We start from the raw sequence: 12,669 nt of genomic DNA on the forward strand, positions 1-12,669 counted from the left end.
AACTATCATTATATAATGCCTAAGCATCCAGTAATAACAAATGTTTTAAAAACCGGTATTTTACTTGTACCGGATGACCTAAAAAATGGTACAACCGGTTGAATAGCTGACCTTATATTTTTCTATATATGCAAGTTCAAAAGTAAATGATTCCATAAATTTAAAAGTTAATCCATATTAAAAAAAGTAATACAAAAGCACTCAATTTTAAAAAAATAGTCATAAAGTTTACACGTTTGAATATTAATTGTTGATTAAAAATAATTTTAAAAAGACATTGGCCGTAAATCTAAAAAATTTCTCAGACTTAAAATCGGTATTTTAGAAACAAGAAAAAACCACCGGTATGATGTTCTAGCAAACCGGCCAAAAATACTGTGTTTAAAATACCTGCCTGATGTGCGAAATTCAGTTTAACCAGTTCAACTGGCCGGTTTGAACCGGTTTTTAAAACACTAGTAATAACTATTCAATATTTTTTTCATAACGGGACACTGAATGATATATATTTCTTAAAGGGCACAATGTAAACATTTAAACATTTAGATTTGTATTTGAGTTCAAGTATACAAATCCTGTTCAATCTGCTTGTCTCTGAAGGTAGGCATTAGCAACCGTCGCCGAAACGTAGAGACTCACCTTGCTTTATCTTCTTATTATCTCTTCACTTCAATCGTTGCTTATTTTTATTGATTCTGAATTCAAGTAAGTCTTCTTTTAACTATTTTACAGTTACAAATCCACTAAAACCTAAATGCTTTGCTAAAAAACGCGGTAGATATTTTAGGGGCGCCTTTTTTAGGGTTAGCGTTCGTTATATTATCTAATTGTTACTCGTCGATGATTCATGTTCACTAATTGTGATGGACTGCTGGTAGGATTGTTGCTGCTTATCTTTAGCTACTAGTGTGACTTGTTATATTCTGTTACTGCTAATTTGTGATAATATTGTTTTGGTATCTGTCTATGCTGCTGCTGACCGTTGTTTGTCGGTTAGGATTTCGTGTTGATATTCTTCGTTTGGTCATACTGTTGTTTTTTGTTCTGGAGTGGACTAGAAATTTAATTAGGGATGTAAATCGACCTAACATTTACTGTTTAACGGGAAGTTCGTTTAATAAATGAACACGATTTTTTTTTATTAACATGTCCGTTCAATAGCGTTGGGAAAGTTCGATAATGTGTTTGTATAACATCCGTTTATGTTTGTGTATTAAAGGTTTTTAATACTTTTTGATGACTTTTTAAATCTTATTATATTGATTTAGCAAACTTATTTACTGTAAAACAAAATTCTATATTATTATGTGAGTAATTTGTATGTGAAATTAGCTTAATATGAATGTTAAATAAAACACCAATACAAACTTTGGTAGTCGTACCGAACCGTTGACACTGCCATTCTCGGTTCACCAAATCAATTATAACATTGTTTGTGTTCATGCATGCTCATTCGTTTATGTTTGTGAACCGTTCACGAATCATTTCTTTTACGAACGAACACGAACATAAAGTTTCCTTCGGTTAGCTGTTCGTGTACCGTTCGTTTGTTAAAAAAAGGCTTAATAGACGTACATGAACAAGGCCTTGTTCAATTCGATTCGGTTCGTTTGCAGCCCTACTTTTGATATAGCTAGATACTTGATTTGCATAGAGATTATGGTTGATGCTGGCTTAATTCCCAGGCTTAAATCTGACATGTCTTTCGTTTACCTTTTTGAATGTCGAACAGTATCGCCCTTTTATTAGTTTTGTTAGACTGTGTTCTTTTCTTCACTACCCAAAAAATAGCAAGACAATTGATCATAAGGAACAAAATTAGTCTTATTTAGCTGTAGCGTATAAAATGTCTAATTAGCTGGTAATACATAAATATATTTTTGTTTATAATAGGAAAATCTTGCCTGATTATATGAAATGTAAAGAAGATGGTTGTAGTGAAAGTAATGTTTATTACTTGAAGGTGTGTCTAATACATAAGCCACTACACCTATATATACACAACTAAACCCTAGCTAACAGCCCATAAAAGGCCCATGGGCTCTATCTAACCAAATGGGCTAAAACCCTAACTAAATACAATTAACACTCCTCCTCAAGTTGGAGCATAGATGTTAATCATGCCCAACTTGTTACAAATAAAATCTATCTGAGCTTTCCGGAGCGGTTTAGTTAGAATGTCTGCTAGCTGAAAATTTGTCTTCACATGAACTAGTTGAATGGAAGGAGGATCAATTTGTGTGCCTACTACCCGATCTCTGATAAGGTGGCAGTCGACCTCAATATGTTTTGTCCTCTCATGAAATACTTGATTCTTGGCTATGTGAATAGCTGACTGATTATCACAGTATAGCCTCATCAAGTCATTAGAAACAACCCCGAGCTCTCTGAGAAGACGACGAACCCATGTCATCTCTGATGTTACATCTGCCATGGCTCTATATTCTGATTCGGCACTCGACCGGGAGACCGTGTGTTGCTTCTTACTCTTCCATGATACAAGGTTTCCCCCAACAAACACACAATATCCGGTGGTAGATCGTCGAGAAATTGGACAACCTGCCCAATCTGCATCTGAGAACCCTGATATTCGACCATCTCCTTCTTCCGTGAAGGCACCTACACGACAATGACCCTGATCAGAGTATAATATGCCCAAGCCAGGTGAGGTCTTAAGATATCTTAAGACACGAAGGGCAGCATCCCAGTGACCGGTGTATGGTGTAGCCATAAATTGGCTCAGAACACTGACAGTAAAGGAGATATCCGGTCGTGTGACGGTTAAATAATTAAGTTTACCAACCAGCCGTCTGTATCGCTCAGGATCTTTCATTGGATCTCCTTCCTTTGGGAGGAGTTTCTTTGTAGGAAGCATTGGTGTATCAACAGGTTTACAACCCAATAAGCCACATTCAGTTAACATATCAAGAACATACTTTCGTTGGGAGAGAAGTATTCCTTGTGGAGAGCGGGATACTTCTATGCCAAGGAAATACCTCAGTCGACCTAAGTCGCTTACCTGAAACTGAGACTGAAGAAACTGCTTGAGTTCGGAAATCCCGACCTCGTCATCACCTGTGATTATAATGTCATCCACATAAACAACTACGATAATCCTCTTCCCTTTCTGGTGTCTAAAGAAGACAGAGTGATCGTAGGCACTCCGCGTCATCCCAAACTGTCCCATAACACTAGAGAATCGACCAAACCATGCTCTGGGAGACTGTTTAAGACCATATAGAGAACGACATAGTCTACAAACTTTCGAGGCCTCCTCCTCAACGACGAACCCTGGGGGCTGCTCCATATATACCTCCTCCTCAAGAACACCATTAAGAAAGGCGTTCTTGACATCAAGCTGGTGGAGCGGCCAATGATTAATGGCAGCAAGAGCGATGCAAATATGAACAGATGGCATTTTAGCAACCGGAGAGAAAGTTTCATCGTAATCAATGCCATATGCCTGAGAATACCCTTTTGCAACCAACCGAGCCTTTAAGCGGTGTAGGGAGCCATCCGGGTGTAGTTTAACCGTAAACACCCAACGACAACCAACAATACGCTTCCCTTTAGGAAGTGTTTCAAGATCCCATGTATGATTGGACTTTAGAGCCCCGATTTCATCTTCCATAGCCTGTCTCCATCCTGGGTGAGCGAGAGCGCTCGTCACATTTTTGGGAATCGGGTAGGAATCAAGGGTAGTGGTGTACGCATGAGATTCAGGAGATAGGTGGGTGTAGGCAACATAGTCCTGAATTGGGTAACGAGTACATGTCCGGGGTTCCTTGCGAAAGGAAATAGGTATATCGGGAAGTGGGGCACCAGGAGGATCATAAACAGGTGTGTCAGAGGTTGGTGGATCGGGTAACGATGTAGTAGTGAGAGGTGTGGATTGCTCAGATGTAGGCGGAGTATCGGAGGGTATTTCGGGGTCGTGGCCAGGTTGTGAATCAAGAGTCGCTGATGTTTGACCCCTATCCCGCCTAGCATATGTGAAAAGCAGTGGCGGAGATTCTGTCGGTGGGTCAGAATCAGTAGAGATTGGATCGGTAAAAGGAATTGACACAGGAATGGTGGGGATGAAGGGAGATGTGGGTATATCGAGGTCGGGAAACGGGTCAGAAACAGGAGTGGAACACTCGGGAAAGTAAGGAGACTCGTGAAAAGTGACATCGGCACTGGTAAAGTATCGGTGAAGTGATGGGCTATAGCATCGATACCCTTTTTGAACCCGTGAGTAACCAAGAAAGACACAACGAATGGCTCGAGGATCAAGTTTGATGGTTTTTGGACTATGGTCATGAACATAGGCGACGCAACCAAATACTTTAGGTGCGAGAGGAAATGGATCATCGTTGGGAAATAGAATAGAAAACGGTGTTTTACCATGAAGAACGGTTGAGGGCATGCGGTTAATCAGATATGTGGCAGTGAGAACGGCATCTCCCCAAAAACGATGAGGAACACGTGATTGGATCATGATTGTGCGAGCAACATCCAATATGTGACGATTTTTGCGTTCGGACACACCATTTTGTTGAGATGTATAAGCACACGATGATTCATGAATAATGCCGTTGGTTTTTAAGTATGAAGAAAAGTCGGTGGAAAAATATTCTTTAGCATTATCAGATCGTAAAGTCTTAATGGTGGTGTTAAATTGGTTTTGAACATAAGCATTAAATTCTCGAAATATGGAAAATACCTCACTACGAGATTTCAATAAATAAACCCAAGTAGTGCGAGAATAGTCATCAATAAAGGTAATAAAATATTCAAAACCCAACGTAGATTTCATAGGGCAAGGACCCCATACATCAGAATGCAGCAGTTCAAAACAAGAACTGACTCGATTGGGCACCCTAGGGGGATAGGGACGCCTGGTATGTTTACCAAGTTGACACGACTCACAATGAAAATTAAAAGACGAAAGCGGTAAATCTGGTCGCATTTGCCTCAGAACTGCTGTAGAGGGATGACCTAACCGACAGTGAGCCTCCCTGACAGCGGAATCACATAAGTTTGCTACAGGATGCGAAAACGGGGATATACGATAGAGACCTCCTGATTCAAAACCAGTACCAATTACCCGATTTGTTCCTAGTTCATGAAAAACGCAGTGAGTTGGGTAAAAGGTCACAGAACAGTTGTTTTGTTTGGTAATCTGACTCACTGAACAAAGACTGGTAGGAAATTTAGGAACAAATAGGATAGAAGACAGTTTTAGGTTTTCCGAGTTACTGATGGATCCTATGCCGAGAACGGGACATGAAGATCCATCGGCAAGACGTACTGGTGCATGGGAAACATTTTGAAGACTAGAAAAAATACCCCGATTCCCAGTCATGTGATGTGTGGCTCCAGAATCAATCACCCATGATAAGTCAAGGCTAGAAGGTTTACCTGAATGTGCCGAGCTGGTTTGAGGATGAGGCAACTGGGAGGTAAGAAACCGTTGAATAAGATCATGCTCCTCTTTAGTAAATGTATACATGTATGTATTTTCGCCCATAGTGATACACGAAACTGAAAATTGACTGTGAACAGTAACAAGTGCGGGTGGAGGGCAGGAACAGATTCCGGCGTAAACAGTTACTCGTCGTGAACAGTTAATCCCGGCAGCGAACAGTAACTTTCCGGCAGTGAACAGAAATCCCGTCAGTGAACAGTGTTTTCCGGCATGAACAGTGTTTCCGGCAATGAACAGTACTGGTGAACAGTGAACAGTGTTCGTCAGTGAACAGTAGTTTCCCGCGATGAACAGTACCGGTGAACAGTGCTCGCGTGAACAGTGCTCGGACAGAACAACAAGGCAGGAGCTTGTTTCAGATCTGAAGGCTGCTGGTGACGGCTGGTCAGACTCAGGTTCGGGTCAGATCGCGGCTAGGGTTTGGATCGAGAGCCGTAGCTCTGATACCATGTAAAGAAGATGGTTGTAGTGAAAGTAATGTTTATTACTTGAAGGTGTGTCTAATACATAAGCCACTACACCTATATATACACAACTAAACCCTAGCTAACAGCCCATAAAAGGCCCATGGGCTCTATCTAACCAAATGGGCTAAAACCCTAACTAAATACAATTAACATGAAAAAAGTATTTGTGAGTCAATAATTCATATGTAGGCGTATTGAAATTGATAAAACCGTAGAATCAAGATTTTCTTAGGTGAACAGTTGATCGGTTACTTTGAAAATGTTGGTGATTTATAATTTATTGCTAATACACTCAAACTAAAAATTGAAATTGGCATCTTACATAAGGTTATTAATATATTATTTGTCAAATTTCAGAGATTCTTTTACTAATTCGGCATGGATATTGATTTTGATGATCTGATTTCAACTGATACTGCAAATACTGGTATACAAATGTGTTCTCTCTCCCTTATGTTTTGATAATTTGTTACACCTACTTTATGCTTCAATGGTGAGTATTATTGATTTTCTGTTGCAGCAAAAGCCGGTATAAAGTTTCAACCAAAAGGCAGATTTAAACCCAAGCCTAAACCAAAACCTAACTCTCAGCCAGAACCAAAGTCAACACAAAGTCCACCTAAACCAACCCCGTCTTCACAGTTTGTTGAGGCTGCTGCTTCTACAGAGGGTCAAAGTGAAAATAATGTCAATCAAATTATTGGAAATGTTGTTGAGAGCCTTCAGTCTTCCTTTGCAAAATCACAGGAAGAGGTTGGTAAATTTTATTACTATTTTTTAGAATTATGTTTTTTTATTATCACATTTTGCTAATTTTTTCTAAGGTTGAACACAGAATGCTGAATCGTTTCTTACATTGGATTCACCTAATGACTTTCTTCCTGAATCTACAACAACAGGTCAGTTAAGGAAGGGCGTTGCTAGTAATACTTAATTCTGTTAATTATAGCAAAACAAGCACATTTATAATTTATATTTCTAATTATGATTCAGTGAACTTGCCACCATGCCCGGAGATACCAACTGTTGTTGCGTCCATGGATGGGAATGTAAAAGTGGGACCCACAGAGCCTGAGCTGATTAATAATATTGATCCTTCTTCAAACTTAGAAAGTATTGCAGAGATAGATCCTTTAACAGGGGAGGAAGGTACTATTGTTAATGATAATGAAGGTTTTCAGATAGGAAATTTATCATCAAGATCAAAGGTGAATGAATGCGCTAGTTTTTGTTTTCTAAGTTAAAAGCATCATGTCGCTAAGCTAATAATTTGTGGAATGTCCTCAAATTCAGGAAGCAGAAAACTCTCTTTTTTTGGAACCGGATGACATTTTGGCTCAGTCAATAACTGGTTCAGGTAATCAATTTGCTACATTCATGTAGAGGGTCATTCTTAGTTTGTTTGATCTTTAACGGGTCAAACAGAAACCGAAGACAAAGATTAAATGGAAACATGTCAAATGGTTGAAACTTGAAAATCGCCCACCGGGGATTTCTAATGCTTAAAATATCCTAAATCATATCAATAAAAAAGGCAATGTTTTATTGAAGTAATAGCATCTTTGTAAACATACTCGAGCCAACACACTAATTATCCATAAAAAATAAATAAATTTACATTGATGGTCCTTGTGGATAGTCCATGTTTCAACTTTAGTCCCCAATTTTCAAAAATTACAACCTCCAGACCAACTGTCTCACGAACATAACTCCATTGATCTCTGAAACGGATGAAGGTTAGCCTTTTCTGCTAGGTGCATGTCCAATTACCAAAATACCCATAAAAGTAATACATATTAACGAGAAGTCGAGAACCTGTTTCCAAAACCTCCTGATCTCCTCACTTTGTGTTTTTTTATAATTTGTTGTTTTATTCTGGTGATTTTTGTTATAGGACCAAAGGCTAGCAAATTCAAGCCCAAGCCCAAGGCACAAAAGCGTAAACTTAAACGGGCTGCTAACAACCCTGTTCAGGACGTGGGGCCCCTTCAACATGGAGAAAATGTTAATTCGGTTTCTTCGTTTTCACAAGAGGAAATTCTTACTGATTTAGTTCCAACAGAGACTATCTCTGATTATCATTTGACTGAAGAAGAATCAATTAGCTTGAGCGAAATTTCTCAAATGGATTCAGTAAATGAAGCTGGCAGATCTTCAGAGAGATTAACACGGCTAGCAAGTAAAGCACTTTATGTTATAGACGAAGCCGAGATTGAGATTATTGATAATAACAATAATGATATCGATTTTGTGCCGGAAAATGAGTCTTTAGATGATAGAATTGAAAGCAAGTCTAAGTCTAAGTCAAAGTCAAAAAAACCCGTTGATGAGAACAAAAAACCCGTTAAAAAACGTAAAAAGGCCACAGAAGTTCAAAATGAGTTAACCGAAGTACCCAAAAAGAAATTCTCACACAGCACAAAACGAAATAAAAGACAAGGTAAGTTTATTTATTTTTAATTGTTATCTTTATGTGCAACTGCAATTAGTTATTTTAATTATGTTGTTCATTTATAGTGAACCCAGAATTACTTAAAATCCCCGAGGATGAACTTGAGTTGCATATGCATACCTTCCCCATAAAAGATTTAATCAGGCTAAGAGAGCATAAAGAACGGTTGGAGGTACAATTTATTTATTTATTTATTCTTTCAAGTTTATTGAATGTTATCTATCAGTAACCTTTTTTCCTTTGCGTCAGTTTTATAAACTTACATAATTACATACATGCATTCAAAAGGGTATAAATGTTACAACTATGAAAATGTATATATTTAATATAATGATTTTTTGCAGATAAAGGAAGGATCTTCATCGAGAACAGATGCAACGGATGGAAGGTACTGATTAAATTTAGATATGTTATTCATTGGGTTTGCAGATAATAATAATCTTACGGTTTTGCAGCGAGTATGCAGAAAATACTACCTACTACAATTACCGAACACATATGAAAATAATCCCAAGAGTGAAATGGACTAAACAAGATACAGAACTATTTTATGAGGTAACACAATCGATAAGTGTATATTTTGTTGCTATAATAAGCATATACTTTCCAGTTTGGTTATTAATCATTAAATGCAGGCTATTCAGCAACTTGGGACGGATCTGTCGATGGTAACAGAATGTTTTCCGGGGCGGACTCGTGAGCAGATAAAATCAAAGTTTAAAAAAGAGTATAAACAAAATCGTTTAAGGATTGAAAGCGCGTTAAACACTCGTGCTAAAGGTAACATTAACATCTACATATCATAGCGTACTGATCGAAGTTAATTTATATGATTTAATTTGCCTAAATATATTATTTTGCTATTTTCAGGTCATTCTCAATTTAATATTGTAATTGAACGGCTAAAACAAGCTCGGGCAGAAGATGAAGATTCTGAGAACGATGACCAGTATGCTGATATGCCCGGTGAAGAAGATGAGGTCCAGGTGGCTGCTGACATTAATGTATGGGCTTATTAATGTTTTTTTTTATCATATTATGTGTTGATAATAATAATATTAATAATAATGGTTTTTACTTTTTTATTATTGTAGGAGGGTGGGTTAGAAAAAGAGGTTAAAGATATGGAACCAGATGAGAATCCGACCGCGTTTGATGATATCGAAGACGATGACAACACTTGGAGTCAATATAAAAGTGAGATATAGAAAATATATTATTTGAAACAAAACCCCATTGGATTTTAGTTTCACCATTGAGTTTACTTGCTCTATATTCTATTTATAATTTTATTGGAATATAATCCCAGTTCTTTTTAACATTTAGAGGTACTGGATTATAATGTAACGGGCCAAAAATATTGGGTATGAGTTTTTAATAGATTATGTGGATCCTTACGTGGATATATGGTTAAATGACACCATATGCCACCTTGTAGCTTATTTCCTCTTCATTTTTTTCCCCTTATTTGTTTATATATGTGATTTCTTTTTCTTGTATGTTTAAATGAGTTTTTGAGTTGAACCAGACAAATTCAAATATCGTTTTTGACACATGAAAACAAATGCATGTGTTTTAACATGGGAAATTATAAAAGTATCAAGTGTTTTAACAAAAATAAATTACAAAATGTATGAAAGTTTGTCTTTTAGCATAAAAGATGCAAGTTCATAAAAACAAATTTTAATAAAGTTATTATAAAATAAACATGTTATACGGGTCAATCAACGAGTCCATTTGTTGATACGAAGTTGGCTTGTTTAGCTAATTTTGTAGGCGAGTTTGACATTAACATGTATGAATTCAGGTAAACCCTGTTGTGCTAGAAGCTCACATCTTTCTCATCCCCTCTTTGTCCATGATTGAAGAATGGTTTTCAATTTCATTTGGTGCAACTCTGATATGAATATTGATTTGTCTGAGGACATAACCTTTGTCATCTACAAATATGTCATGCAATAATGCAATGCATACACATTATTATATATGTTATTACTTGCAAGCTCCAAGGCCCAAGCTCTTGTTGCATGGAGGACACTAAATGCTCTCAAGTCTCAACATCCTTTCTTGCAAACCAGTAGTCTAGTATTGTATAAATTTCAACATCTTTTGATTTTGTAGATAAGACTTTTTACTATTGTAACCAAATATGTATGCAAAATTGATAGGTCATATGATGCAATTGCCTCTAACATAATGGTTGAATACCCATGGTCACTAGACCTAGTGTATATTGACTTTCTCACTCATCAGGGTGATTTAATCAAATCCATTGCACACAGTCAATGCTTCTTACGATTTTTTGAAAACCCGTGCTTGGTTGGATGTTGTCAAGTAACCCATTGGATGTCATTAGGCCTCTGCCTTTTTGGATATTGTTATGAGAATACTTTAATAACACGTACATCTACAAAAGTTTTGCAGACACTCGATATGGTAGTTTCACCTCTGTGTGTGTGTTCATTGCATCATATGCATCCGTCGGTCTGCCATATGTCAAGTAGCTCATGACATGCATATTTGTATAGGGGTATACCTTTTCTACCAACATCCTAATGTTGTTGAGATTATGCATAATGGTTGAACATTTTGAAAAGTCAACTAAAAACTTTTCCACGCATTCGTTAACATCGTCTAAAATAGTTACCAGAGCACACCGGATCTGCAACAAAGCAATATCTCCAAGGACGGCCGTCCTCTCCTACATGAATCCTCTCTACACATATGCGCTTTCTTGATGAGCATAAATAACTTAACATATCTTCGGCATGGCACTTCCCATAAATTCAAAGGAACAACAAACGAACCCAATAAATCCCACCAATAGCAAAAGCTATTGGTAGGGTTTGGGAAGGTGTGATGTAGGTAGACCTTACTTCTATCCATGAGGATAGAGAGGCTACTTCCAAAAAGACCCCGGCTCCAAAGCATGCAACATACAAATACACATGTACCAAGGCCGGCCCAAATACTTTACAAAGTTAAGCTATGGCTTTAGACCCACATATTTTGAAGGCCTCATTTAAAAAAATAAGTTTATATATAATATATATGTAATTTATTTTAGCCGTTAATACAAACAATGCTTCTTTGGTGCATTGGTAGTATGACTGTTTTTTCTTTCACAAGCCCGTGTTCGATTCCCTTTCCTTCTCAAAGTTTGAATTTTTAATTTTATCCAACATTCCAATCCCAAGTAAAGGAAGTCAAGAACATTTTTTCTCTCACAAGACCACTTTTGAAATACATGTTTTGAGTTTATGTGATTAAAATTCAACCATTATCTTATTTTAGTGGCTCATTTTTTTCTCAAAGGCAAGATAATATATGCTCATTATAATTGTAAAAGCCCATGTTGAAAAGGACCAATGTGTGTGTTGTTCAAAAGATGTTTTTCAATATAATCCGATCAAGTTACACTCATGACGTGTTTCAACATATTTACACTTTCTTTTTGTTCTTTCTATTTTGGTCATTAACCTATTCATTTAATAAAATGTGAAGTAGAATGAATAAAACTGTAGAAAGCGCAATTCCAATTTTCTTTAAAAAAGCCCCGGGTAATTTACTCGCTTTAGGCCACTAGAATGGTTGGGCCGCCAATGACATGTACCAATAACAAAACATATAGTGATAAAGTGACGTAGTCAAATACACGCACATATGAAATCATAGAATCCAAATACACATACCAACAAAAAAACAAGTACAAACAAAATCCCCTAAAATGTAGAAGAGTCTATGTCCATACGCTAAAGCTAAGATACAGAAGTGGTATTCTCTGAAAGTCCTTAACCTTAATCTCACGTCTTCATGAAGTCCTGTCATGGACCATGTCCTCATAGAGGTGTAACTTGACCCCTCAAAATCACTTCCCATAAGTAGGTTCTCAAAATCATCACACATCAAAAACTTAACCCCTCTTTAAGAACACCCGCTCCAAAACTGCACAAAGACGTGGTGTAGCAACACTTAAAACCGAGCTTGGACGTCACATTGGCCCAAAAGCACCCCCTAAAACTTGTGTTATGGGTACTCAAAACCTATTGTGACTTTTAGCATCTGTTTTAAGTAAAGATTAAAGTCTAGAAAAGGAAAACCCAATTTAAAAGAAATGTCCGTCTACGGTGTCAATATCAAGAAAATAAATGAGTCTTATATATAGTTACAATTTGAAGAATTAACTTTAAGTGTAAATAATGCACAAATTTTAAATTTCTGATAGTTGTAAGAAAATGTGTAGATGTGCTATTAACTTGTATAAATGAAAGAAAAAAAGT

At 37.0% G+C, this 12,669-nt stretch overlaps 1 protein-coding gene across 2 annotated transcripts; it reads left to right on the forward strand.

The window, feature by feature from the left end:
* The first annotated feature begins 553 nt into the window (after positions 1 to 553).
* Positions 554 to 9,804, forward strand: LOC143629455 (uncharacterized). Of its 2 annotated transcripts, XM_077098726.1 has the most exons (13): positions 554 to 705; positions 6,295 to 6,364; positions 6,458 to 6,690; positions 6,773 to 6,836; positions 6,931 to 7,145; positions 7,231 to 7,294; positions 7,832 to 8,377; positions 8,455 to 8,561; positions 8,734 to 8,777; positions 8,845 to 8,944; positions 9,025 to 9,169; positions 9,260 to 9,393; positions 9,484 to 9,804. In XM_077098726.1, exons 2-13 carry the CDS (start codon positions 6,316 to 6,318, stop codon positions 9,595 to 9,597), a joined length of 1,815 nt encoding a protein of 604 aa, XP_076954841.1. In that variant the 5' UTR covers positions 554 to 705; positions 6,295 to 6,315; the 3' UTR covers positions 9,598 to 9,804. The 2 variants fall into 2 exon arrangements, with proteins under 2 accessions (XP_076954841.1, XP_076954840.1); XM_077098725.1 differs by lacking the exon at positions 554 to 705 and having other exon boundaries at positions 6,224 to 6,364.
* Positions 9,805 to 12,669: the final 2,865 nt, after the last annotated feature.

The sequence above is a fragment of the Bidens hawaiensis genome, unplaced genomic scaffold, assembly GCF_021521415.1.
Source record: "Bidens hawaiensis isolate Kalapana, Puna unplaced genomic scaffold, B.hawaiensis_p1.1 tig00005195_1, whole genome shotgun sequence".
Taxonomy (NCBI): domain Eukaryota; kingdom Viridiplantae; phylum Streptophyta; class Magnoliopsida; order Asterales; family Asteraceae; genus Bidens; species Bidens hawaiensis.

Excerpts from the sequence above, each read along its gene's own strand:
- LOC143629455 (XM_077098726.1), top strand. The coding sequence starts at position 6,316 with ATGGATATTGATTTTGATGATCTGATTTCAACTGATACTGCAAATACT. Across the intron at positions 8,778-8,844 it reads ACAGATGCAACGGATGGAAG|CGAGTATGCAGAAAATACTA; the intron begins GTACTGATTAAA and ends ACGGTTTTGCAG. Across the intron at positions 9,394-9,483 it reads AGGTGGCTGCTGACATTAAT|GAGGGTGGGTTAGAAAAAGA; the intron begins GTATGGGCTTAT and ends TTATTATTGTAG.